Consider the following 27,105-nt stretch of genomic DNA (forward strand, 5'->3'; position numbering starts at 1 on the left):
TTGGTCTCTTAGAAGATTTAGTGAATCTTCTGCATGTTAAATTACTTGTCATGTTTTATTGTTGTAACAAATCTTACACTGTGATCTCAAAATTAACGCTGGTCACTTTGTCTTTTATTCCCAGGGGCACCTCATATCACAGTAATTTAATACAAAATTGCAAAATATATGACTGTTCACTTTCAGTGAAATGGACCCAAAACTACATGACTCAATTGCTAATAAATGTTTGGGTTTTTTCTTGGAAACTAAGCTCAGGTGGTTGTAGGAATATGTGTCAAGGAAAGGCTTGGAATCTGCATGCACACATTTTTTATCTGAGGGTAAGGAAGCTTTCCAGCCTCTCCCAGAATTGCTCAAAGCATAAACAATCATTTAATTCAACGGGCCAAAACCCTGATCACTTTTGTGACACTGTATTTTGCTCACAAGGGGGTATTTAGGCCTTTTAATTTATGAGAACCCCAGCACCACCATTCTCAGCTCTTCACAAGGAGCACTGGTAGCAGTATAGCTACAATACCTTGCTCCAAAATTGGTGAACCACCACTCGAAAGAGCTTATGTTTTATTGTTAGATGCTGAACATGGCCTTTTAACTATATGGTACCACTTGAAAATCATCTTCTTGAGAAGATGGAAGAAAACCAAACACTTCTTCAGGCTCTTTGAAGAAAATTCTAGTTACACCAATATTTCTTTAGGTTAGCCATTCCCAGAATGAGCTGTATTGATGATGATAATTCAGTTTTTATGCAGAAGGTTGCTGTGTATACTTCAGCCGCCATATGCTATAAAGTGGCTGAGCTCAGGGAAAAAAAGATCAAACACGGATAATGACAAAATCCTTGTTTTGCTTCTTACAAATCTAGCAGATGCAACCTGCATAGAGCAAAACTGAGTTTTTTGAAAGAGGAGGTGCTGGCTTTTTCTCCTCCTCTCTCTATACGTATTAAAATTGTAATCTCAGCCTGGGACATGCAAAACCACTGCTACAACACCCATAAGCTGTACCTCTGGACTATGCAGAGTGTCCCACAGTCATCCCATAAAAAAGCACATGTACAGGATGACAGGGAGCTGGAAGGCTCAGTGCAATCTGTAACCAGCCAAGCAACATTCCAGCAATGGAGATCCCCAGGTACACCACCCGTGGCCGTGCTGCTTGTTGTCGTGTAGTAGTTTCAGTTTAGGCTGCTTTTAGGGATCTCTCAATGTTAAAGTAAACCTTCAATAAAAAGGCTACATTTCTAATCTCTCCAAGAAACAAGCCCGGCAAGTATGCTACTGCACAGCAAGCAAGTTACTCAAAATAGAATAAAAAGACAAATCCTGTCTGAATTCACACCAAAACGATCAGTGAAGGACAAAGGCCTAGGCAGCACCACAAGAAGGTATTTCCAGTGCATGTAGCTGGAATAGGTGGGGATTTAAATAACATCTTTAAGGAGGGATGCTTCCCTCCCCACTACCTTCAGAACTGTGTTTCCTCATGCTCAATGAAGCACTGCTATCTGTGCAATGAATCACATGCTGCCAACGGGAAACGTATCGGGAATATTCTCATTAATGGATCGGCTCTCTTATTGTGGTCTGTACAAAGAGATGTTAAGAACACATATTGCTTGCCAGGGCAGCTAGACAGAATCCTGCTTGCTTCTTTTCTGTTCAAGCATCAGATGCTGGAGTATTTTGAGCTATTTCTAGCTCTTTAAAATGGTGTTTCAGATAAATGACTGCCCTTTAGCAGAGATAGAATGGCATTTGCCTTTTGATCTAAGAAGGAATATATGTATAATTTGCTTGCTTCACTTTCAAAATGGGCCAGATGGTGCCACTTTAGTATGAATCTTGAATTCAGGTATTTGGAGATTATTTTAACTGCCTGTAGGAAGCTGTGCACACCTGCAGGTGTCGAAGAAGAAAAGCAATATCCATGACACATAGAGCATATGCTGATAAGCAAAGTAAACACAAAGGATTTGAAGAGGCATCAAGGAGATGGCACCAGGATCATGGGAGTGTTGAAGGAACAGTGACTGTGTTACCTCAGTGTCTCACCCATAGAGGAGTACTGAGTGTACTTACAAAGAAGCACAGCAAGAACAGTAGGAAAGCTCTCATTTAATTGCTTAAAGCAAAAGGAAGTCTCTAAAGGATGCAAAAAAGGTCCATGCTGACATTTCAGGAGGATTTAATTTCTCTAAGCAAATGGCAATTTAGACTGACAAAGCCCTGCTCTGTGTTTACCTCAAGTACTTGACTCAAGAGCATGGAAAGCTTCAGAGGTCTCCCTGCTGTCGACAATCCCTGTTGCTTGGCCATAGGTGTCCAGAGCTTGTGTGGCCTGGCAGAGACCTGCCAGCACTGTGGAGTGTCGGGGGAGCATCACTCTGCACAACGCCCTGGGCAGCCCCTCGGCTTTGTCACTGTGCTTTGATGTCTCCACCGCGGCGCTGGCCTGCCCTGGGACACAGCCTGCAGCACACGCTGCAGAGTGACAAAGGTACGTGAGCACTCCGCGCTTGCTGTCCCTGCTGTCACAATCAATTTCACAGCACCGTCTGGCTCTCTGCATTAGGCGGTGCCCTGGGGAACTCCGGCTCTGTGAGTGATGGTGCTGAGCAGGGCTGAGAGGAGGTGCAGCAGTGCAGGCAGAGCAGCAGGACAGGCACACAGCTCTCGCTGCCTTGTTCTGAGCACGGCTTGGGCCAGCCGTGCCAAGGGCTACCTCACTGCAAGGGTTGTGAGTAACCACATCTTGCATTCCATGTTGAAAGTTAAATGGATCAAAGCCTGATCTAGATCCCATTCCTCAAGGCATTAACATGAAATTTGTTGAAGTCGTATCTTTATGAGTTCTCATCTCATCTGGAGCAGATGTGGGTAACCACAAAGACTTTCAAAGTGGAAGCTCTTCATGGAAGTGTGGGATTTTCAGAAATTTTCAAACTCCTGAAACTCAGTTCTGTCTAGCATGGCTGCAATAAAATGTTTGTCTTGTGCAGTCTCATGACAACATCTGAGTGTTTCCACCTCTTCCTGTACTCAACTTCCATAATAAATTAAAAAATGCAACAATCTCTGTTTTATAGGAGAAACTGAGGGATGGCAGAGCTATGGCTTACTGGTCATTCTGCCAGGAAGGTTGGTTTGGGGAGCCTTTTGCAACTGGACTAGTAACTAGGTCTTGCTTGTGAAATGACAAAGAAAGAAGGGCATGGGGAAAAGGAACTGTTGAAAGGATGTGAAATCCATTACAATTAAAAGTAATTAGACTTTAGCATTCCAGACATCTGTTCTGGTTCTGCAGCTACTGGAGGTGATAAATGACCCCCACAGGTAAATCTGCTCTACTACAGGAACACAGAATCAGCTTTCAAACTTTTGCCTGAGAAGGCAGCAATTTCCTCCAGACAGTTTGCAGATTGGGAATTTTTGGTGAGCTGTTACGAAAAACCTCAGCCATTGCTTCCAGCCTACTGTATGGGAAATTTCTGTTTCTTTGAAGTTCCTTGAAGATGTGAGAGTGTGCCTGAGCAGACTGAGCAAGCTTGGCTTGCTTTTTGTAGGAGCAACTGCAGGTGTACAGTGAGTATTTAGTTAAAGATAAAAAGGGCCCTCATACCTGAGAACTCTGGCGACAAAAATATGTTTTAACCCTTTGGCAATTTGTCAGGCCTATTTCATACAAAGAGAGCTTAACCTCTGTCTTACTTGTGCTCTAAACAGTGAGAGGCTAAGTGATGTAGCTGAGAGGGAAGACAACCAACCTACATCTCTGAGATGGCCCTGTGCCCAGCCACATGCTTTGGAAACTCAGAGCAACTATCTCTAACGTTTAGTAGAATTTATGTGCTGGAGCTGGTCCTGGCTCCTGCTCTGCTTCACTCTTGCCAGCTGCAGAGCCACCGTGGCTCCTGCTCCATGTCTGCAGGCAAAATCATCCTACACACTTGGCCCAACACCAGCCTGACTTTATTCACCCTCCACTCTCTCTACGTGGAACCTCAACCAAGGGCAGCAGTCATCAGTGTTTATACAGGTTTGCCTTGTATTTTCTTGTTGTGAATCCAAGGAATGATCGGCTTTTTCAGGGCAAGAGCAGAAGCTCTGGCCCAAGCAGACTGACATAGATATTCATCTTTAAGCTTGAATCCCACAGCCCCCCACAAGTACCCACAGCTCAGGCCAGAGGAAGCAGATGGCCACAGTATTTGAAGGTGACAATGGGACCCCTTCCCCTACACAGCTGCATTTTGCACACAGAGATCTTTGCTGGAAGGGCAGTCTGTGTGCCAGGACAGGCTGATCCCCAAATCCACACAGCACTGCCTGCAGGACTGAACCCTTCACTCTTCAGGACCTGCTTTCTGATCCTGGCTGATTGGTTCTACTGGATTTCACGCAGACATCAGCCACATCACATTTCAGGTCTGCTCCTTTTGTGATCAATAATGGCTCAGCTGTCTGTCAGTGACGTGTTGCTGGCTGACGGCCAGTCTCTTCCATACCCCACGTAGAGGGAATTTCCTTTAGATCCCCAAATTAGGCATGACATATGTATGGAAAAATAAACAAAAAACCAACCCAAACCAATTCAAGAATGCAAAGATCTTAAGGAGTTTCAAGGCTTAAAAGCAGATTCTGCTCATCAAACACACTGCAATTGCATTAAAATGTGGGGTCTATGGGACTTTCTTTGGCATTTCCTAATCACAACTCCAGAGCAATTCTTAGAAGAAAAATATGCAGCACCTAACAAGGACTGATTATGTGGTAGAGGAGACAATTATCCATCCATCCATCCATCCATCCATCCATCCATCCATCCATCCATCCATCCATCCATCCATCCATCCATCCAGTATCCCAGCAGTTCTGTAGCATTTCATTGAGGTAACTGAGCCCTGGACCTTGCAATGGGCTTCTGATTCATGTCTCCGCACCGGCCTTTCGCATTCCAAGCTATGGGCATTCGTGTCTTTGGGGCTTTTGTGAGTGTTCCTTCACCCATTTCAGGGTGAGCCGCTCGCTCGCTCTTGTTGCCTTTGTTCTGATACGGAGGATTCCTGGGTGATTTTTGTGGCTGCCACACGCGGTGATCCGGAGTCCGTGCCCGGCTCTGCCGGTGCCGGCTTTGCAAGGCAGAGGCCACGGAGGCTCTGATGCTCCCGGCGCAGGAGAGCTCCGGGCCTGAGGCGCGGCCGATGCAGTGCGGTGTCCGGGCAGGAGCGACCGCAGCGCCGAGAGAGCCCAGCGGTGCCCGAGGGCAGCGGGCAGGGCCCAGCGGTGCTCGAGGGCAGCGGGCAGGGCCCAGCGGTGCCCGAGGGCAGCGGGCAGGGCCCAGCGGTGCCGGAGGGCAGCGGGCAGAGCCGCGCTCGCAGCGGCGCCGAGGCTGCCGAGCCGATGTTCCCCGTGTTCCTTCGGCTCCGAAGCCTCCCCGCAGCCGCGCCCTCCCGAACGGGTCCCCCGCGCCCTCGCCCGCTCCCGTCCCGGCTGCGAGACTCTCCCTCCCGGGCTCCCTCCGCTCCCGGGATGCCCCCGTCGCCAAGAAGATCCCGAGCCCGAGCCCGCTCCCTCAACCCCCGCAGCGCCCCCTAGCGGCACACGAGCCCTCGGGCACGCAGCCGTACGCCCATCCCCGTGAAGCCCCGCCCCCCTGCGCCGTCGCCGCCGCGGATTGGTTGTCGCGGGCGGGGGGCGCCTCGAAGCCCCGCCCCATCCCGCGGCGCCCCCTGCGGGCCCCGCGGCGCCTGCGCAGCGGCCCCGGCCGTTGTTGTGGAGGGGCCGGTCAAGATGGCGGCCGGGCAGGGGGGCGGTGGCGGCAACAACGGCACCGGCAGCGGGAGCGGGACGGCGCCCGGGAGCGGAGCGGCGGGGCTCGGGATCCCCGCGCACCTCACTCTCTCCTTCTCGTCCGGGCCGCACTGGGGCGCGGCAGCTCTGCCGCAGTCGCACACGGTGCGCAGCCTGGAGCGGGCCCTGGAGGAGGCGGGCAGCTCGGGCATCCTGTGCCTGAGCGGGAGGAAGCTGCGCGACTTCCCCGGCAGCGGCTGCGACCTGAGCGACACCACGCAAGCAGGTGAGGGGGCCCTGGCAGTGCCGGCCCGGGGCTTTGGGCGTCCTGCGGGGCCGCTGCGGGGCCGGCGCTGAGGCCGGGGTCTTGTAGCCGCTGTGGTGGCCGCCGGGGCCGGGCGGTGGCGGGTGCGGGGCCCGGGGATGCAGCGGGGGGGTCCCCGCGATGTCAGGGGAGGGCTGTGGGGGCAGCCGAGGGGGTGACACGGGAGCGGCCGCTCTGGGTGAGGAGCGGGGACCGCGCTGTGCGAGGGCAGTGAGGAGGCTCCGCGTTTGCGGGGCTCTCCGTTGCAGGCACCGGGACGGGCTCTGGAGGATGCGGGGCTGCGGTGTCGGAGCTGCCCCGCTGGGCGCGCTGGGGGCCGGTTCTGCCGCGCGAGTGTGGGGCGAGCGTCCGTGCAGGTGTGGGCTGTGAGCGGGGCACGCTGAGCCCGCTGTGTGCGAGCGGAGCGGGGGACCCGGAGGTGCCTGGGGAGGTGGGGGACGAGCGGCTCTGTGTGAGCGGCTCTGAGCGAAAGCAGAGGGGTGTGTGTGAGTGAGTGTGGAAGGGCACAGGGCTCCGTGTGTGTGTTTGTGTGTGCGGGGGCACAGGGCTGTGCGGGCAGAGGGCTCTCTGTACCGCCTGGCCGCGCACCGTGGTGCTCGGTGTTCCGGGCTGTGGAAGCCCCTGTCCCCCGGGGTCGTGGGAGCCGTGCTGGCGCTGTCGGTGTGCCCGGGCTGTGCGGGGAGGAGAAGGGCTCGGTACGCGGCGGAGGGAAGGTGCTGCGGTCTATGTGCCTGCGGGGAAGAGGGGAGGTCTCAGGGAATCGGCTGTCTGTCCCCTGTGTCGGTCTGTACGTTCCCTCAGGATGGGGAACTGCAGCTGTTGTGGCCTGAGCAGCTTGAGGGGAGCGCTTGAGTTCGCGCTCTGGGGAACGAGAGCTCCGTATTGTGGTTGGCCTTTACCTTCTGAGATGTCGGATACCTTGCAGTAAAAGCTGTATCGCCTGGGGTATGGTTCCAAGTGCCGGGTGCGAGGGATGTGTGAGCATCCAGCAGTGAGTGTGGAGAGCTTGATGTGTTCACTGTGTTGGTAAATGCTTGGATATCGTGAGTGTGGGCCTGGATTTACCCAGGCTTTTAGGTGAAGTAAATGTGGAGGTAATTTTGTATACGGTTCCTAGAAAACAAAGCTACATTTTCCATGGAGGTTCTCTCATATTGTGGCTCATCTTCATTTGCTTGTGGGTCTTCTTGCTGCCGGGGTAGTCGCCAGAAAGGGATAATTTAAAATAATGTGCTAGACGAAAAGATTACTGAGATGCCCTGGATCTTTTGTTCAGAAATACAGGTGGCTTTTGAAAATGTTGTTTGAGTAAATTAATGCTGTAGGGGGGTTGGTTTTATTTTCTTTTCCCATGGGTTATGAATAGCTGGCATATTGTTTAGAATAGGAGACTGTCCATGATGGTACCTGGAAATAAAAAGAGGTTCCATGAAATAATGGAAGCTGGAGTTTCCTTGTAGTACAAAAATGTATTTAGCAATGTTTCGGTCAGTGCTTTGTGTTGATATTTAATAACCAAAACACTCTGAAAGAAAGAAGCATTGTAGGCATATAAGCAATCTGTTACTAAAATGATTTCTGTATCCTCAGGTTGGAGCATCAAGGTTCTGTACTTTTTGTTTGCTTCTAATTATTGCTGTGTGCATTTTGGTAGGTTTTTTTGTCCATTTATTTTGAATCTCAGCATTTGAGTCAGAGCTGTTTGCAGTGATCTTGTCTCTGTATTTTAGGATGTAGTAAAGCCCAGTCATTCCCATCAGGCATGAATTGTTATTGTGAGTGGTGATGTGAAAATGTTTTAAGGGCTGTCTCTGCCAGAAATAGCTTTATTGCTTGCTGCTCTGAAATCCTGTACTGAAATAGTTAATCTGCATCTATGTAAGCACCACCTTGGGATAATCCTGATTTTATGTGATCCTGGTTTATGAATGAATCCTGGTGAAATACAAATTTTAAACATCTTTCAAAAGATGCTTGTAAATAAAAGACCTGTAGTCTGTATTTTGACACGATCTGTAGAAATTTTTGTCAAGTGGGTAAACGGTGTTCTGCTGGAATCATGGACATCCTCGATAGTGTCAGTGTGGCCTGGAGTTGGATGGGGAATTAGCAGCTGCCTCAAGACAAGTCATGTTGTTACTGGTATTTCGGTAGCAGTTATCCCTGTTTCCCATGCAAATATCCCCATGAGCAAGGTTCTAGGCTGAGGCTGAGATGTAGGAGATGGGGCCTTGGGTCACAAATCTTTGCAGAGTTTCACTTTCTGTTTCAAGTCAGTGACTCAGAAATATAATTCTGTGGTACATGAAACAAATATTAAAAGAAACCAGTCTCTGGCCAGTGTGGTTTTAAACAATTTCTTTTCCATATCACCAACCCTTAGGCAGTAGGATCTGCAGTATTACTGTAAACCCAGAATATTCTATCTTTGTATCAGTAAAGTCAGCAAGAGCTATGTTGAAGCACAACTTCTGTTGATTTATCAAAAATAGCTTGGGATTTTATTTTGCATCTAGCTTACATAATGGCTTGCCAATACTTGATTTGCAAATACTGAGGCATATTTTTTGTATTTTAAATTATGTGTCTAAAGCATAGTAACCCTTTCTGGCTGTTTAGCTCTTTTTGTTTGTTTGTTTATTTTTAACTGTGAATTGTCCTTGTAGCACTTTGGCCAGAAAATCCTTATTTTATTATTTATCTGAATTTGTCTTACGGCTGCCCAAAAAGATCTTGTTTTGCTTTTAATGAGCATCTGAAGAGAAAATAAAATAATAAAATAATTCTTGAGTTATCAAGAGATGTCTTGAATTTTCCAATAATTTTATGTGTAATTTTCCTTCTGTCTGTATGAGCAGCATTAGGCCCCCTGGCAGTTAAGTAATTGAGTCTATCACATCAGTGTAATCACAGTCTGCTTAGCTGAAGAGTTGTGTGTCTGCTGTTTTATTTTTTTAAAAATAGTTCAGTCTGACAATATAGCACAGGAACCTAAGTCAACCTCTGCCTTTAGCAATTTGCCCAGTTTTTAGTGAGCACATTTTAAAAAATTAATTTAGTGAATACAAAAGGTTCATGACTGACAGATCCAGAAAAATACAGTGGTACCATCAGGCTTATTTGTTTATGGCTTTGTCACAACAGCTTCAATTCCCACTTTTTAATTCTAAGGGGACTCCCAGGCAATTATAAGTAAGTGAGTGATTGCCTGTAAATGGATGAATGTTGAAATTTCTGCTTTCTCACCCCTGCTTCCTCCTCATAGCATGGAGGAGTAACACCAGTGTATTCCAGTATGACTTGAGAGTGAGCCCTCCTGTCATGGCCAGTACCAGTCTTGGCATGGTGTTGTTACAGAGACCATTGTCACCAGTACTTGCATGTCTTTCACTTTTTTTTACATCCTATCTCTGGCCCTTCTAAGGTATATTGTCATTCTTGTGATTACAGATTAAACCCCCAAGGTTTAATATTGAGTGTGAAGTGCATAAGAATGTTAATTTATAATGTAGTTCTGCCTCTACAGTAGGCATTTCTAAACCAATTATATTTTCCTTTCTGAATAAAATTATTTCTGTTGGTGGAGTCGTTGATTAAATTGAGAACAGCAGTAACTGAAGAGCAGCAACAAATCCAATATTCACCTAAGAAATTAGCATTCATATATGATGTATATCCTAAATCTCGATTACATTCTGGCAATCAATTACATTGCAAAAAATGTGGTTCTTCAGCAGCATTTCCTTCGGATTTGAGCAAAAAGAGGAACTCAGATTCTGGTTTTTTGGGGAGAGGGGCTGGTGTTTATGCTCTGAAATGCATCTGATGCAAAATCTGGAAGTGATGCAGTTTATAAACAATTATGGAAGATTTCCACAGTGTTCTCACAGCCTGTCTGGGCAAAGCGGAAATAAGCTGAAGGCCCCTGTAAAGGATCCTTGTTAAGGATACTTGGTGTGATGGGCAACTTCAATGACTTGAAGTTCAAGGAGCTGGTTATTACTACTTGCCTGCCTAAAAGGATTGTATTATGAAGAATACCACTTATGTCTGAATTTAATATTTAAAAAACCCAGTAAATTTAGTGTTACAGTCTTATCTGAAATACTGACCTACAAAAACATGGAATGTATAATTTTTTGACTTTTTACCATCTTCATCCATCAAAATGATATTTGCCATTGCATTGACTATTTTTGTGTTTTGTAATATCCAACATCTCTAATGTTTCTTTGATCAACTAAGGAACTTCTTTTGATACATGTTTCTACTTGTTACTTATTATTTGCAAAGGTGGCAAATAATTTAGATTGCAAATTCTGTTGTAAAACCTTGTGCAATAAAGAAGAATGGAGTAGCTTTTGCTTTTTGAGATACTCTTTTTGGTGAAGTGTGTTTTCCCATTTTAGTTGTGCTGCTTGGTTGGAGCGGATTTAAAAGCACATGCTTATAGTCCCAGTTAAGGCTGGCACTTAATGCTGAAATCTATCCTTAGCAAAAAAGTAACTAAAACAGGACTGAAGGCTGGAGTTCCACAGAAAATGCGAAGTTATAGTTATTTGATACATCTTTTTTTTTTTTTTTTTTCCTTTAAATGAAAGTTGTACATGACAGTGTGGAGAGATTTCTGTGTTCTCTGATTTTCTGTGTCTGTCCACATCTGTCTGCTGTTCATCATTCTTCCACTTGTTAGGAGAATGTCCGGACAGGTTGCACACTTCAGGTGAAAGTAAAAAATAAAGTCTTATTCTCCAGTATAGAACTAAAATAGTTTTGTGCTTGGTAGACATGATTATTACAAATGTGTTTCCAAGTGTCAAGGTATGACTTCTGAAAAAAGGTTTGTGTAGTTAAAAGGCTTGAGGGAGCTGTGAGCCCAGGCTCACTGGCAGCTGAGCAGCAGGTGTAACCGCACAGGGAGCAAATCCCTGACCATCTGGGTATTAAACCAAGCACTCCTGCCATTTGTCCCTTCAGCGCTGTTCCCACAGGAAGCAGGATGTAGTGAGGAGAACTTGTTCTGTTAAAGACTGACCTGACTGAAAGGTTTCTGAGAGTGTTTGCTTGAAGTTGTTATGTGCAGTAATGAGAGATACCATGGAATTATTTTTAAGCTAATAGAAAAGACTGCAGCCGTTCTTAAATGCTGCCGTGAGGTCTGGCATGAGTAGGACAGAGTCAGAGGGAGGAAGCAGCCAATAAGAAGAGATGCTGAAGTTGCTACAGCAGCGGCCTCCAGGTCTCAGGAGAACATGCTGGAATTGTTGGTAGACCCTGTTCACTCAGTGATCATGGACTACTGGTTTACCCAGTTTCTTCAGGTCTTTTTCTGCTTTCATCTTAGTGCAGTTGCCTTGTTCTCCAGTGTTCTTTGTCTTTCAGAAGTTTAGCTTGCTTCAAAAATGTTTCTGCTTGTTTTATCCAGTGACAAGCCATTTTATCTGTACAAAAGATAAGTCATGTAGTAAACACTGATTACTGCAGGTTGGTTGTAGCTTTGTGTTACTAAGCACACAGAGGCTGATGTAAGTCCTGGGAATTTTGTGTGTATTTGACAAACCCAGGCTTTGCTTCATTGCCAAATGAGGATTACTTTCCCTTATAGTACTTGTCTGTGAAACAGAAATTTGGAATTAAAAAATTTTGAAGTCAAAAAAGAAATTGTCATAATTAAATCAGTAAGTGACGGTGAGTTTAAGAGGGAGGAAAATGCCCTGTGCTGTATAATATGCCAGTTTAAGGAGTCTTGCTGACTTGTCAAGAAAATACATTTCACTCTTTCTGGTAGGAAAGCATTTTAACAGTTATACTCTAGACTAAATACTGAAGTGCCAAAACAAAAAAGCTTCCAGTGGGATTTTCTGCTTACCAGTTCAAACTCTGCAAGATTTGCGGAGCCAAGACAGTTTCGGTAATGGAAAGGAAGATAATCCTTGATATGAAGTAATGGATTATGTCCTTTTGATGTGGTATGTGAATTTACACCTTCATTTGCCAGACTGAGGAGGGATCCTGGTGATGTGGTTTTTATTTTTCCATTTAAATCATGCTGTGCTAAAATAGCTGAACACACTTCAGAGTTGGAGCACTGTGTTACCTTGTGTTGGAAATATCTGGATCTTTCTAATGTTGCAATGTGGTCAAGAATTCCCTGAATTCATCTGTTCAGTTCATCCTCATATTGCAAAATGTGGATTGTGTAAAATTTTCTTGAGAAAGGATGTTCTTTGATCTTTGTGTATTTTCAAGTCTGCTTGACAAGGAGGGAAACAAATAGCAAATAACAGGTAAGCCCTAAGCGATGTCCAGGTGTTAAAAAAACAAATTACTGGTTTAAGAATTGCCTTCTTAAGATTTAGGGCTTGATAGGCTTCAGTGATGTCAGATGCAGGAGCCGGCTAACAAGGCTTGGGAAGAAGGATGTAACACTAATAGTGGGCACAGGGAGAACAAAATTTATGGGCCACAAGGACAGATGGCAGGACTCCCAAGACAAGGATGAAGCCTATAAAGCCAACTCAGCATCTCTGCTGAATCAGTTCTGAGTGGATAAAAGGTAATTCTGGAGATCACAACAATGACTGATGGACCACCAACCCAAGAAACCCACTGACCAAACGAAGAGAGACTGAGCACACGGGCTAGTTAGTGTGAGAAGCGAGAGAGGTCATTAGATGATAGAATACTGATTATTAACAGAACTGTGTAACTTGTAGTCAATGAACACTAAGTCCTTTCTTCGCTAAAATGTATAAATAGTAAGAAGTTTTGATAGCAGGTGTGCTTAACTTGCAGAATACCCCTGAGCACCCAGACTTACACTACTGAAATAAATAATCGGTGCTTCTCTCAAGTAACAAATCTGATATGTATGGACAACACTGGCATTACTGTGCAGCAGACCAGCACCAGTGTGCTCCTCATTTGTTCCAGCCTTTAGGTCAGAGCTTTTGGTTTAGTTTTCTACTGGTAAAGATTTCAGGAAAAACCTCACGTACCTGAACCAGCATGTGATGAGCAGAGGCTGCTTACATGAAAAACAAGAGTTGCTTGAACCAAACAGGCAATTTAGACATGTTCAGTGTAGGTGCACCTAGTGTAGACTTGGAGACTGGGTTTAGTGAGGGTGGGCTGGAATAGTAAGTTCCTTAAGACTGATTTGATTTCAGAGCCAGTGTGCTGTATCTCAGCTCTTTCTCCCTGGTAGTGGAAGTGTGAGAGACAACCATTGGTCTATTCCAGTTACAGAAACATTTCCTTCATGTGGAAGAACTGTGGCTCAGTCTGACAGGATGTTTTCTTTTTTTACTGAAGTCTCTAAAGTAGTAAAAGTGTATTTTTAAAAAGGATTTTGTTTTTCTTCAGAAGTTCTGATTAGCATGAAAAGCCAAGAACTCAGAACCTGTCAAATGGAATTTCTGGTTGCCTGTACAACCCTTCCTCTGTTCTTGATGGGAAACCTCAATTATGTGGCTCTGTACAGTTTCTTTGTTTGTCATTTTAACTGCACAGATCAAGTCTGTAACTAAACTTATTGGCAGGGATAACCATAAAGCAGGTATTTCGTAGATGTTCAGTTGTTTGATCTAGAATCCAAATTCCATTTTGATATCTGTTTGTAATACCCTTTCACAAAACCAGAAGGCATTCCGTGCTGTCAAACACCCAGTTGGAAAAAAAGTAAAAGCTGCTTGTAGCCACCTCTAGTCCTGGGAGTGTTTTTTCTTTCTTTTAAACAGAAGATAAACTGCTTCTACTTGACTTGAATATACATAACAGATAAAAATCAAGTTAAATATTGCTACATAAGCTTTTAAGAATAAACTTCAAATGTATGTAACTTTCCTTGACAATTTGTGGTCAGTTTAGTTTTGTGAGTGCTACAGGGTTTTGGCAGATGGGTGCTCAGTTTCTCTGTATTGTCCTTCACCATTGCTCTTAATGTTGGAGAGCAAATGTTGATTCGTATGTGAAATGCACAGTTACATGGATTTTTTGATTTATGGTGCTGTAATTCTTGAACATTCTTTGCCACTAAGTTCAAAATTTTTGGTCTCCTTTCCAACTGAAATGGTTACTGTTTATATCAGTATGGAAATCATCCTACATCTGGATGTATTTTAATTGTTCAGTACTTCATTTTGCAACATAATTAAGTCTGAAGAATTCTGATATTTATTATTTAATTATCCAGGTTTTTCCTTTGAAGAGAAAATTTTAAAGCATTTCTATGTTTAACAACACTAGACACTCATTAAGATTGGAACTGTGAAACTACAAGAAGATGTGTAGAGTTTGAGGGAAATACTGGAGGGACATCCCATTTGAGGTGAGCTTGGGAAGCTTAAGAGTTCCTTTCTCCTGAGGCTTCTTCTCCAATTTGTTGAGAAACTAATCAAGGCAGGAGAGATCTGTCTGCTGACTAACCACAGATATGGCCCTTAGCATGAACAAACCAATTTCATTGATTGTGTTACAAAGCTTTCTTCAGTCAGTGGTTTATGGATATTGACAGCTTGTGTCTCCTGGAGATGCCACATGCAGGTGTTTCTGTAGCATTTGAGGCTACTTTCTTGTGCTCCAGAATCATTTTGCATCTGACAGACAAATGAATTTTACCCATGTTCTGTGGGGTGATCTCAGATTCACATTTAGATTGGCTAAAAGAGTATCTTTGAGATCAGGTCTGAACACTTGTTTTTGAGCATCAGTTGTCTTCTGTAGGACTAATTTTACAGTCAAAACTGTTCTTAGACTTTGGTTGGTTTAGGCTAAAGCCTTGGTAGCTTTTCCTAGCTGGCTAGGAAAATCTATCTGTGATGAGTTAGGAGTGTGGTTCTGGGTTTTGTGGGGTGAAGAATGTGGGGGTTTTATGATCTGGTTTCTTAATACCATTTTGGAGCAAACAAAAGCCTAACACCAACATCCTGGATCAGCATCATATTTTTATGAAAAATATTAAAATATCAAGATGAGATTCAAGTGTAAGTTTCCTAGCTGAGCCTTTTATTTCAAACTCAACATGTAGTGTACATAATATGTGAATATAAAAGGGGTTCTACTGGTTTAAATAAAATGCCAGTCTGTTGTATCAGCACATTCCTGACAGTAAGCAGTACTGCATCCATAGGGAAAAGTGCAAAACCAAGTCAAATGTGATGTTAATACTACTTAAATACCTGGCTGCGCACTGCTGTAACCTGACAGATTGAGCGTATTGTTTTCCCTCTTGATCATGGCTTAAATTTGTACATGATAACTTCTCACTTCTTATAGTTTCCTTTCCAGACTGATTTCCTAAAATTCTTTCATTTTGATCTTTCTATATATTGTTTTTTTTAATCACCATCTTATAGTAACTAAAGACTTTACTTTTTCTGTCAAACAAAACTAAAGGGCAACTGACTTCTTCATATTTTTGTAGTTCCTCTTTCAAATTTAACCTTAGTAACCTTAGTAAGTGTACTTCTCACTTTCCTTGTTCCTGCAGAGATAGTGTCTTGAAATACCCCTTGATTCATGAGCAGGCATGGGTAGCGTCTTCTCTTTAGTCCTCACGTAACACTCCCACTGAGTTTTCCAGTCTAAACTGGTTAAGCAAAGGATTCCTATAATCACTTCTAGAGGAGTTGTCAACCTAAATCATCTGTGGTTCTGCATTTAGCAGCTTTCCTTACTTCTCCAGTCTGTTAACCCTGACAAAGCCATTCTCAAGTGCTAGCAGCCTGCTTTCACTGCAAGTGGGATTAAAGCTGTCTTGTTTATAGAGGACCACTCTATTCCTAGAGTTTCGTCCTTTTTTCAGACTGTATTTTCTTGGTCATCCATTGCATTAAGGTACCTAAAGTACTTCAAAGTACCTAAATTGTGTGAGTTTCACATCTACGTTTTATTTAGCATAATAGACAGTACTATGTCATAGACTTCTTGTTTGTTATGAAAACATTTTTGGAGTAGAAATCATTCTTTGGACAAAAATGTCTTTACTTGATTTTAAAAGGCTATAAGTACATAAGTACAATATGAGAACGTTGTGGAAAACTATAGATACTCAAATCTTTCTCTTCATAAAAATCTGAACCAACCCCTGGAGCTATTCTAATGCTGTTTTGCAATGATGGAATGAAAAATTGTTTGGAATAGAAGTCCTTCATTTGCCTTTTTTTATTTTATTGTTGAGAGATAGTGGGTGTCATTTCCTATTTTAATAAATTTCTGGGTTTCACAATAAAAAGGTGTAATCCTTGCCCCGCAGTGTCTTCAAAGGCATTGTCTCCAGAGAAGTGGTTTCTACAGTAATACACAAATAAAGTGACCTTGGTATGTATTTTGATGTGCAGCTGTATGGGTTCTGTACGAGGGTGCACTGAGGAGCTCCAGCCAGACTGTGCTGATGTGATTTGTGTCAGGCCAGGCTGGAAACCACAGCTGGTTTGTGTTCCCTGTAGAGTATTACACCTCTTGTCCGGGGCAGAGAGTTGCTGCATCCTCTGCTTGTTGTCTGGCCTTGCCTCTGGATTTTATTTCTGCAGAAGAACTAGCAAAGCTGTTTTTAACCTGGGACTTTCCAAGATGTGTGGTTAAGGTGTGGCTGGAAGCAAATACAGCAGCAAAATTTTCATGGTGCCTTGAGCCTTCTCATTCATGTACAACCCACAGTGCTGCTCCTGGGACCGGTGGCTGTGGGGTGGGATTCTGTCACTTGTTTAGTGGACTAGACCTTTGTACCAGGCTTCAGTCACCATTCCAGCTGCTTATGAAACTAAATCAGGAAGAGGTTAAAGCTGGTTTTTTTTCCGAATAGGTTTGTATCAAAGACTTCAGCATGTGGTAGAGGTTTTAGAACTGGGCCAGGAATAAAACTGTGGGCATCTCTTCTGCATGCAGGTGTTGCGCTCTGCTGAATATTAGAACAAGAGCATTTGTTTAAGAAGGGTTTTGCAGAAAACTTCCATGTGAAAGCTGTCATTTTTCAATAACATTTTGAAAACTGTTGTCATGGAAAACAGAAAATGAACTTCACTGGTTGTGAAAACTTTCTCAAGCATGGAGGTTTTTTTAATAAGTTTTTTAGGTTTTGTTGAAAAGTTTTAGTTGACTTTATTCCATTTTTCTCACAGTTCATTAAGAATGCCACTCCTTCAACCTAGGAATGTATTTTTCTGCCTCTTGCAGGTAGAGATTGCAGAATTCTGCATCAGCAGTGGATATCCTGATTTATAGGAAGACTTTGTGATACTTAAGCTTGAGAATGTTTTTTGGAAATAATGGAGTTACAGCCAGATAGCACACAAAGTTTCACATATTTTAGACTTCAAGAAGTAAAGTTATAGCTACTGCCAAAAGTAACTCCACAGGAAGATGGTGTTTCATTGTGCCAGTCCATTTTGTTTGCTGATCACCTGCAGCACACTCTGGAGGCCATTCCCTCTGCTCAGCACCCTGGTGTCCTGCACTCAGCCTGTTGCGTAGCAGCATCACAGGGTGTTCTCTGCACAGCTTCCCTCTACCCTTCTGTCCTGCAGCTCACACTGGTGTGAGCAGGGATCTTCCACAGGTCAGCCTTTATTCAAACTGGGTGTCTGCCAGGTGAGGTCCTGGCTCTCATTCCATCACTCCAACTGGGTGCTGTCTGCACCTCCTAAAGGCACATTCTGTCCTGTTTGCCAGGTTGGTAATGAAGAAGCTAAGCAATATTGATTCCACTGTTGGCCCTGGGAAATGCTGCTCATAGCTGGTTTGTCAGTTAAACTTCAGGTTGTTGAGCTCTCTTTGAACCTGACAATGACTTGGAGCCAATTTTCCAACCCTTTTCTAGACTTTTTGCAGAACTATTTGTTCCAGTGATAATTTGATGGGAGTTAAGCAGAAACATTTATTCCATATGAGTGTTAAAAACTGAGAACTAAATCCTGAAATAGCAAGGGATCTGTATTACTTCTCTGTTAAAAGAGTTTATTCAGCACTTCTGAGAAACCACATCCTTTTGAAATGTCTTGGGTTGGCAAGCAGAGTTCCTTTCATAAGACTAGGCAGTTGTTCTCAAGTAAATAACTCTTTCTTCCAAGGTAGTTTGGTAGACTTTCGATGGCACAGGTTTTGGTAGTTTAGCTGATAATTTCCAAGAATTTTGGGTCACATTTCATTTTTATTTTCTGGTTTTTTTCAAGGTTTCATATAGTCAGAGGTGTTGTGCATTTTGGTAATGCTCTGTTTTGTCATAATTCTTGCATGCAGATTTGCATAATGCAGTCATGCAGTGTCAGAATAACTCTAGCTCAAGAATTGTGTTTCCATGCTTAAAGATACCTCCTCTTTCTGCTTTTAGGCCATGCGAAATTGCATCTTGACTTTTATAGAGAAATACTTGTGGCATTGGGTTTTGCAACTTTATCCTCTTTTTAGTTAAGTTACTAATGTGTAGCTGGAGAATGTCAGTTACTATGTAAGGGTGCTTTGTGAGCTTGGTTTTAGCATTGGAGATACATGGTACAATGTATCAAACATTGTACCATATTTGGTACACGACAAACATCAAAATGTCAAACTGGAGAAATAACTTGGAGTTTTTACCTTGGTTTACTGTTGTGCCTGGAGTTGAAGGGGAAGAAAGCCAAGAATTGCACAAAGACTTGATAGAAGAGGGACAATCGTGATTGATATTCAGTGTCATTGTAACTGTAACTATGTAGTAGGAAATGTATTTTTGAATTCCTGTCACTCCTCTACTTTCTGTTGTAATTGCATATTGAGCAATAATCTTTTAGTATTTTAAGACTCTTTTGTGTATTAATTATATGCAGTAGCATCTGGTAAAACGGAATTATTTTACACTTCTTTCAACACCTTAATTTTTAGGAGCATGACAAGAATAACAGTGGGTACTTTTATCTCCTTTTACTGCAGGGAAAGTCTTGACTAAAAAAGGATTTTTTTTTTCTGTTTGCTTCTAGATCTTTCAAAGAACAGATTTACTGAAATTCCTCCTGATGTCTGGCTGTTTGCACCACTGGAAACTTTAAATTTGTATCACAACTGCATCAAATCCATTCCAGAATCTATTAAAAACCTGCAAATGCTTACCTACCTTAACATTAGGTGAGTAATGATGGTTGGTCTTGGTCTTTATTTAACTTATCTCTTTAGGGAATTGGTGTTTTGCTTCATCAGGTCATTGTGTTTGCAGAGTTTTCTTTGTTTCTGATGTTATGTTGACAGACAGTGTTCAGAAACTACAGCTATAAAAATTTGCTGCTATCAAGAGGCTAAATTAATGCCCAGAAAGTCCTGCTCATTTTGCACATTATTTGCATTCACTGCTGTACTGCTCTTTTTAAACTTGGAAAACATGTGGTTGGATTTTCTCACTAGAACAGAAGATGGATATGAGCTTTGGAAGGAGAGAGAATCTAGGAAGCTCTCCTGACCCTGCTTTCCACAGTACTCCTTGTTTCTGATATTGGCTGCATCAAATCCAAAACAGTTTTCTCAGTTAAGAGCTATTTAAATCCCCAAAACCTACTGTGTCTCAAAACCTGCAAGTATCAGTTCTTAGAGTACAAATACATAAGTAACGTGCTCTGTCACAATTTTAAAGGGGATTAATCTGATACAAAACCACAGGATTTTCTAAAAGAAATATGGCCAAACTTTCTTCAGCAACATCCCGTTTCTCTTTTGATGGTATTTGAGGTGCTGAATACATTTCTTTACCCAGAAATGCTGTGTAGTTCTAACTTCCTTCAAGAGCTGACTCTCCTGATGATCCTTTGCCAAACAGTGCTTTGTTCCCATTTCTGTGCTTCTGGCCAAGGACCAGTTTTGCAGTGCAGGAACGTGTGGGCTGTAGCACTGGAGAACAGGCAAAAATTCTGCCTTCCTAGCTCAGGTGCTTTGTTGCAGGAGAAAACCACATGGTCTCACATTCTAATTTGGGCTTCATACGGTGGAAGAAAGGTATTGCGCATTTCACAGTAAAGCAGGCAGCTCCTAAAAAACTCAAAACCCAGAAAAGCCAGAGGAAATCTATGTAAGTGACATGACTGACTGCTTCATTCCCACGTTCTTATAGTCAGGTCAAAAAAAGTTTACTTGCATGTTATATTTTTGCTTCTCATGCCTTCAACCAAAAAAGCCTGGCATATCTGCTTGAAATGCAACATAAAAAGAGACTTTATGCATACCTGTATAAATAACTCACCTGTATTGTTCACTTAGAATTTAACAGAATGAATACATTGCTTTTATAAAGGTATTGTTTGAAATTTCCTTTCATTTCATGATGCAATGTTGCAGTTCTGTAAACTGTAATCATGGAGAAAATACTAAAAAAACCCCAAGATTTTTCGATTACAAAAACAATGCTCTGAATACATATCAGCTAGGCACTAAAACTTCTGCTATTTTTCTTAATGTAGTATGAACCCAAGTATCAGCACTTAAAAGTATATTTTTTTTTGCAGAAGTAGAGCTAGCTCTACCTAAATCAACAGCAATTACAGATTTTTATTATTTTACTTTTATATGTGACAGGAATTTTTTTTCTGTATCACATCTGAACAAGCTTGTTTTCCAATGACTTCGTAAAATGTACCTTATTAGAAACATATTATGTGCTTCTGGCAGTGGAAGTCCATCAATATCGGTAGTTTTTTCAGTATAGATTTAAACCCAGTAGTGGATAGCAGTGTATTTTCTGTGTATAAAGCAGGTATACGTGCATGCAGCTGGAAAATGGTATACAAAGAAGAAATACATTTTAATTAAGACTTACTTTCCAGCCTGTTGCTCAGCAAAACTATTAAATGTTTAGGGTCTTTTGTGGTGGCTCAGGAGGGACACAACAACATGGCATGATTGGCAATGGCCTTTATATAAAATTCTGGCTTGGTAGACTGTCAGATCAGGTGGTTCTTCTGAAGGTACCAGCAGGATAAAAGCAAGTGGCAAACATTATTTTTTTTAACAGATTTCTCTGAACATTTTGGTATTAGATTCTGTCCTGTGAAATGGGGATCTAAAATTCACGTACCTGAAATAGGCTGTGTATCTGGTAAGGAATTTGTGATGGACAGTGTAGGTGAAGTTGTTACAGGCAGAGAAAGTCATCTGGGATGGGAGAAAAGTTACAATATTCATAAAAAAGGTATTATAATCCAGGTTTGCTTGTCCCTTTTTCTTGCTTTCAAGTCGAAATCTTTTGTCAACATTGCCAAAATACCTGTTTGATCTTCCACTGAAAGTTCTGGTTGTCAGTAATAACAAGCTGGTCTCCATTCCAGAAGAAATTGGGAAGTTGAGAGATCTAATGGAGTTGGTAAGTACAGCTGCAAATCTTTGTAGTAAGTTCTCTTACAAGCACTGTATATATATAACATATTCATTATATATTCAGTATAATAAATTATTAATATTTTTGAAATATAGAACTACAACATTTAAATTCAGTTTCTGTGTTTTATTGATATTTTTGGTTTATATTTCAAGTTTGTCAAACCCAGAATACATGCTTGATGATGATTAAGGACATAGTAGAGAGAGTTTTATTCCATACCTGTTTAGAATATAAGAAGGCTAGAAAGACTCTGTGTGATTGTTTAATCACTCTGGTCTACATAAATTAATATTAAATTAGTGTCAGAAATAGCTGTAGCCTGTGTTCACTTGATGCAGCTTTGTCACCCTCTAGTGCTTGTATTCAAAAAGCTGGTGAGCCTGCTATTGCTGTCTGTACATTTTTAGTTTTATGGGTTGGTTCAAGGTTTATTAAGGAAAAAGAATTTTTAGAAGAGGAGCAGGATGCCAGTCAATTGCCAGCAATAGCACAAGAAGTTTTTGACAGATCTGGGAACTACACCAGGAACTCCAGATTCCTAGGCTACAGTGTTCGTTTCAAATCCATTATTTCATCATTCATTGATTTAACTTCTTGAATTGAATTTCTGGAATCACTAAGTACTTCATAAACCAGCAAGATCTGTTATGGTACATCTTATCCATGGAAAAGCCAGGATAGTTAGATTTCTTTTCTTGGATTTCTTTTCCTTTAATAGTATGCTTTATAATAGTTTTGATCACAGTATTCCTCTGTGTAATTTTATCTAAAATGTTCTAAGATGTTCATTTGATTTATTAATTATATCTTTCTTAGGATATTAGCTGTAATGAACTTCAAGTTCTTCCTCAGCAAATAGGAAAATTGCAATCACTTAGAGAATTGAACATAAGAAGAAATAATCTCCATATGTTGCCAGATGGTGAGCTACTCATCTTCTTTCCATTGATGTAGGCAAATTAGGTAACATGTTAAGAAGATAACTGATTCTTTTTTGTTGTTAATGTTCTTTGTTTTTTTTCCTGAATGCAGAATTAGGAGACCTTCCCTTGGTAAAGCTGGATTTTTCTTGTAATAAAATTACAGAAATTCCCATTTGTTACAGAAAGTTACGTCACTTACAAGTTATAGTTTTGGATAACAATCCAATGCAGATACCACCAGCACAGGTTAGTATTAAAGCACACAACTACAGAAATTGGCATTAAGATCTTAGAGGAAGCTGTTCTAAGTTATACCAATCAAGTTGGGGTTTTGTTTTTTGGGGTTTTTTTGCTTTTTTTAATCTGTATTTCTTGTATTTCTCCTTTTGAGATGTTGTGGCTGTAAATACAGTGCAGCATTTCTTGGGGTGTATTCTCAGCAGACATGCTGTGTAATTAAGGCTTCTTTTTGTTCCTGTTTCCCAACAGATATGTTTAAAGGGCAAAGTACATATATTTAAATTCCTCAGTATTCAGGCGTGCCTCAGAATAGACAAAAAACCAGATTCTTTGGATCTTCCATCATTAGGTAAACGAATCCCCTCCCAGCCACTCACAGACAGGTGAGTAGTAAGGTTTTTGAGTCTAGAGAGCATATTTTGAAAAGTATGTTTATTTTCTTACGGAAAGTGAAACTACTGTTTCTTTCATTCTTGTGTGGGTTGTGTCTTGTTTTGCCTTATGTAGCATGGAGGACTTTTATCCCAATAAAAACCATGGACCAGACTCTGGCATTGGAAGTGATAATGGGGATAAAAGGTTGTCCACTACAGAAGTAAGTATTTTTCTCACTGTTAAACTTGTAATTTCTGATTTTTTAGAACTTTTTCCTTTGTATTTTATATAATTTGAGAAGTATCCCAGTAAGTTGCATTTAATGGGTACAGTTGAGTTTAAACCCTTAGACTGCCATGTCAGACACAAATTATTTATATATTTCTTTAACTTTTCTGGTTAAGGTTGATTCTAATTAATATGATATGACAGGAATATAGGAAATCATACAATAATACCATTTGCATGTCAGTTCTGTACTAAATGTGAGTGTCTTTGCAGCCATCTGATGATGATACAATCAGCCTTCACTCTCAGATATCAGAATCAACAAGGGAACAGACATTAAGGAATGACAATCACATAGTGGGAAGTAAACTCGATCCACAGAAAGGTAATAGCAGCTGTGCATTTGTCATTTTAGGTAGCAGAGATACTTTGCATAGGTAATCTAATGTAAGAAAATGGCACAAAATTACAGGATTGTGTGTTGATATTGTATTTTCATCAGTTCAGAAAACAAGGTAATCACAAGCAGAAAAGGCTTGAGAGAAAAAAAACCACTATTTCTAGCTTAATGCACAATTTCTATGTTTTATCTTTATCTGGCATGTTTCATAAGTACTTATTTATCTCAGGAATAACATTTGGTCAAGATAACTGTTTTAATGTCTTTCCTTTTCTTCGTAAATCATTCCTAGACCAGGAGGCGTTTGACTACATTGATCCAAACACAGAGGAGGGAGCTCTTCCTGACCAGGGAGATGCACAGATTGGGCCCCTACTCTCCTATGTCAAGGTACAGAGACTGACAAAAGAAAAACTGTTCAGTAGCCTTGATTTTTTTTCTTTTTTTTACCCTTAATTAAATTCTAACTTCTTTTTTTTTTTTTCTGTTTTGTTGAAGGAGCAGGGAAAACATCCTGAGAAATCCCAGAAAATAGAACAAAATGAGGACTGGGGAGATGAAAAAAGGTAGATCATCTTTGTATTTTTTGAGTAGGTTTTACTAGTAATGGCAGGGGTGATAGTGGGGTTTTTTAAGCTCCTTGCATATGAAGGAAATAATTCTTATATTGAACAGGGTGTTCCTCTTGGACAGAGAATAAGCTTATAGGAAGCACTGCTTAGTTACTGCCATAATGAGCCATTTCTGTGTCTTGCTTCACTGAAGTCAGGCAGGTCACTAATGTTTAATTTTTCAGACTTCAGAAAGAACAGCTGCTGGCTGAAGATGATGATGAACTCAAAGAAGTGACTGACTTAAGAAAAATAGCAGCTCAATTGTTGCAGCAAGAACAAAAACACAGGTATAACAATATTAGTTAAAATAACTTTTGTTACAATTAATTTATTCTTTAACGTCTCTTTTACCCAAAAGCTTTTGACATCTTATTCTGAGAACAGTTTTGTCCAGCTCCTAAAGTGACAGATTCTGTCAAGACACCTGTCCTTGTTTCTTGTCTGAATTACACAACCTCCCTACAGGTTGTTTGTGACTGGTTATTTTTATTAAAATACAAGCTAATTTAGGTGGCACTTCCTTCAGTCAATATCCTGTGGACTGAAGGGGAAATTGGTTTGAACATTATTTTGTCAAATGACAATATCTGTGTATAAAGATACATGATTTCAACTGCCTGCCTTTCTCTGCTTCATTATGGGCATCTCAACAGAAAAGTTCTTGTAAAGGAGCCATGGAACAAGCAGCAGATTAAAGGAATGCAGTAGAACAAATTAGCAACTGTGTAAAATGAAGAACAGGAGGGAATATCTGGAGTCACATAGAAATGTCCAGGCTGGTGTAGGAGCAGTTTCTGTCCTCTTCCTTTACCAAGAAGGCAGATGCTGTAAGGTACTTCAAGACTAAGCTCCTCTGAGAGGTGAAAGTTGTATTTAATAGTACTTCATTAACTAAAATATTTCATACCATTCATTCAGTATCCCACAAAAATGGATGTAAGTTCATATCAGCTTAAATACTGTTTTCTTTTCTTTGAAATTTCTGTGTAATTGTAAGACTCTGATGCTTTGCTTTTAAGATGGTCGAAATACATATGAAGCGCTCAGAGAAACTGAGACCCCCAATATTATGAATTGCAGAGTCTTAAAAATTCACCAGCATTTTATATTAGGTAAATATAGTAACAGTAGTGTGCATGTGTGAAAGATAAAATAGGTTTTGCTTAGAACTCCAAGCCCTGCATTCAAGAATTGGTTGTTGTTCAGAAGAAGGGGAAAAATAAGAATGAAATCTTAATGCTAGTGTATTCTCAGTACCAAAAGTGCTGCAAATAAGGCCAAGAATGCATCATTTTCTCCTATTAAGGAAGAGAGAATGAGGGTGTTTTTCTTATATTAGGTTTTTATATGATGGCTATTTATGTTGCATGAGGCTCTTGTGTTACTGCGTATGTCCCTGTTATCTAATCATTTGAAATGCCAAGCCACTCCTCTTCTGAAGTACTGCAACTTGAATTTTGCTTATCATATGTTGGTGTGTCTTAATGCGGTCTTGCTAATTGTTCTGCTTTGTCTTGAATTACTCAGATGAGCAATCTTAATAGTTCTTAAGTTTTACATTTAGTTTAGCATTTATATTTTAAAGTTTGCTTTTGAATCTCTAGGAATTTTAGCTCAAAATCTCCTCTAATAGGAAATTTAGTCCTGATTTTGAATTCATGGGGTTTTTTAACTGGCAATAAGAATATTATTGAATTTAGAATAATAGAATTTAGTGAAGATACTTCTGTGCTTATTTGTGAAAAATATGGTCAATCAGTGATCAGAATCTTCAGGAAAGTTAAGCATCACAAATTCCTTACTAATCACGTTTCTGTTTGTTCAGTCTATGTTTTTGTAGCATTATACAGTCTCCTTTCCTTTTGCTTGCTGTGCTAATGACCTCCCTGTCCTCTCCCATCAACCTATCCTGCTTCCTCCTTCCGTCTTTGGCTTTGGTGTGCATGAAATGTGAATACAGACGAAGGCCACTAAACTATAGAACTTCATTCAGTGAAAAGCTCTTCCAGAGGACCAGGGCGGCAGGACGTGCATCAAGGTATAAAGAGTTCAAATGTGGACAAAAGAAATGCTCTTGGCCATTTCTTGAACGAAAACAGAGTTAAAGGGGTTGGCTGAGTTAGCCTAAGATGTTTTGTTATCAAAATCAGTTTGCAGTGAAATATTAAGAAAAAACATTTAATTAGACAGTTATCCAAAGAACACTTTGAGTCCAAACATAAAACTTATTTTTCTTTAACTGTACAACCTCAGATATAGTACCTCAGGCAAAGTGGAGCATTTAGTTTATTGGGGTTTTGTTTGTTTGGTGTTTTTGTTACTTTGATAATTTGTTAATTGACAGATTTGACAATTTGTTTTGCATTTGACCCATGGTGGAAGTATTTGTAACGTGAACCACAACAGTAACATAAAATTGGAGTATAATGCAGACTATACTCAAGCATGTAGGTGTTGAATGAAGTGATTTCAGACTTTGTTACCTTATAAATTTAATCTCTGTAACTTGGTCTGGATATTCCTTGTCTTTTGAAAAAGACAGTAGAGTAGTTTAAATAATTTTCATTGGTTCCAAATAAGCCTGTTTGAATTTGTGTCAAAATTAAGTCTGGGTTCTTACCTGTCAGCAGTGATTTTCTAAAACTGTTTAAATCCAGAAGAGCACAGCTTCAGTCACAAAGCAGAGCCAGATGTGAAGTCAGTGGATTGCTCTGGAACAAGTTGAAAATAAATCATCTTTGTTTCACTGCACAGTCTTTTTTACCCTTTATAGATTCAAGGTCATACTTGCTTGTCTAAACTTGAAGCTAGCTAATCTTAAAATAACACTACCATTGTTCACTTCATTTGTGTCCATTAATCATTGCA

The 27,105-nt window shown here is 41.2% G+C and overlaps 1 protein-coding gene across 2 annotated transcripts in view; it reads left to right on the forward strand.

Annotated features, from left to right (window-relative positions):
* The first annotated feature begins 5,793 nt into the window (after positions 1-5,793).
* Positions 5,794-27,105, forward strand: part of LOC102101352 (leucine-rich repeat and calponin homology domain-containing protein 2) — a 40,820-nt gene continuing 19,508 nt past the window's right edge. For both annotated transcript variants that reach the window (XM_005527469.3, XM_088062582.1), the window contains exons 1-11: positions 5,794-6,084; positions 19,077-19,221; positions 21,313-21,439; positions 22,274-22,379; positions 22,490-22,626; positions 22,870-23,003; positions 23,128-23,215; positions 23,497-23,608; positions 23,916-24,013; positions 24,122-24,189; positions 24,420-24,524. In XM_005527469.3, the coding sequence (XP_005527526.1) occupies positions 5,799-6,084; positions 19,077-19,221; positions 21,313-21,439; positions 22,274-22,379; positions 22,490-22,626; positions 22,870-23,003; positions 23,128-23,215; positions 23,497-23,608; positions 23,916-24,013; positions 24,122-24,189; positions 24,420-24,524 (1,406 nt within the window). In that variant the 5' untranslated portion in view covers positions 5,794-5,798. The remainder of the gene's footprint in view (positions 6,085-19,076; positions 19,222-21,312; positions 21,440-22,273; positions 22,380-22,489; positions 22,627-22,869; positions 23,004-23,127; positions 23,216-23,496; positions 23,609-23,915; positions 24,014-24,121; positions 24,190-24,419; positions 24,525-27,105) is intronic.

Source organism: Pseudopodoces humilis, chromosome 15 (genome assembly GCF_049639895.1).
Source record: "Pseudopodoces humilis isolate 2021_Gansu_Grassland_sample_001 chromosome 15, ASM4963989v1, whole genome shotgun sequence".
Classification (NCBI taxonomy): Eukaryota; Metazoa; Chordata; class Aves; order Passeriformes; family Paridae; genus Pseudopodoces; species Pseudopodoces humilis.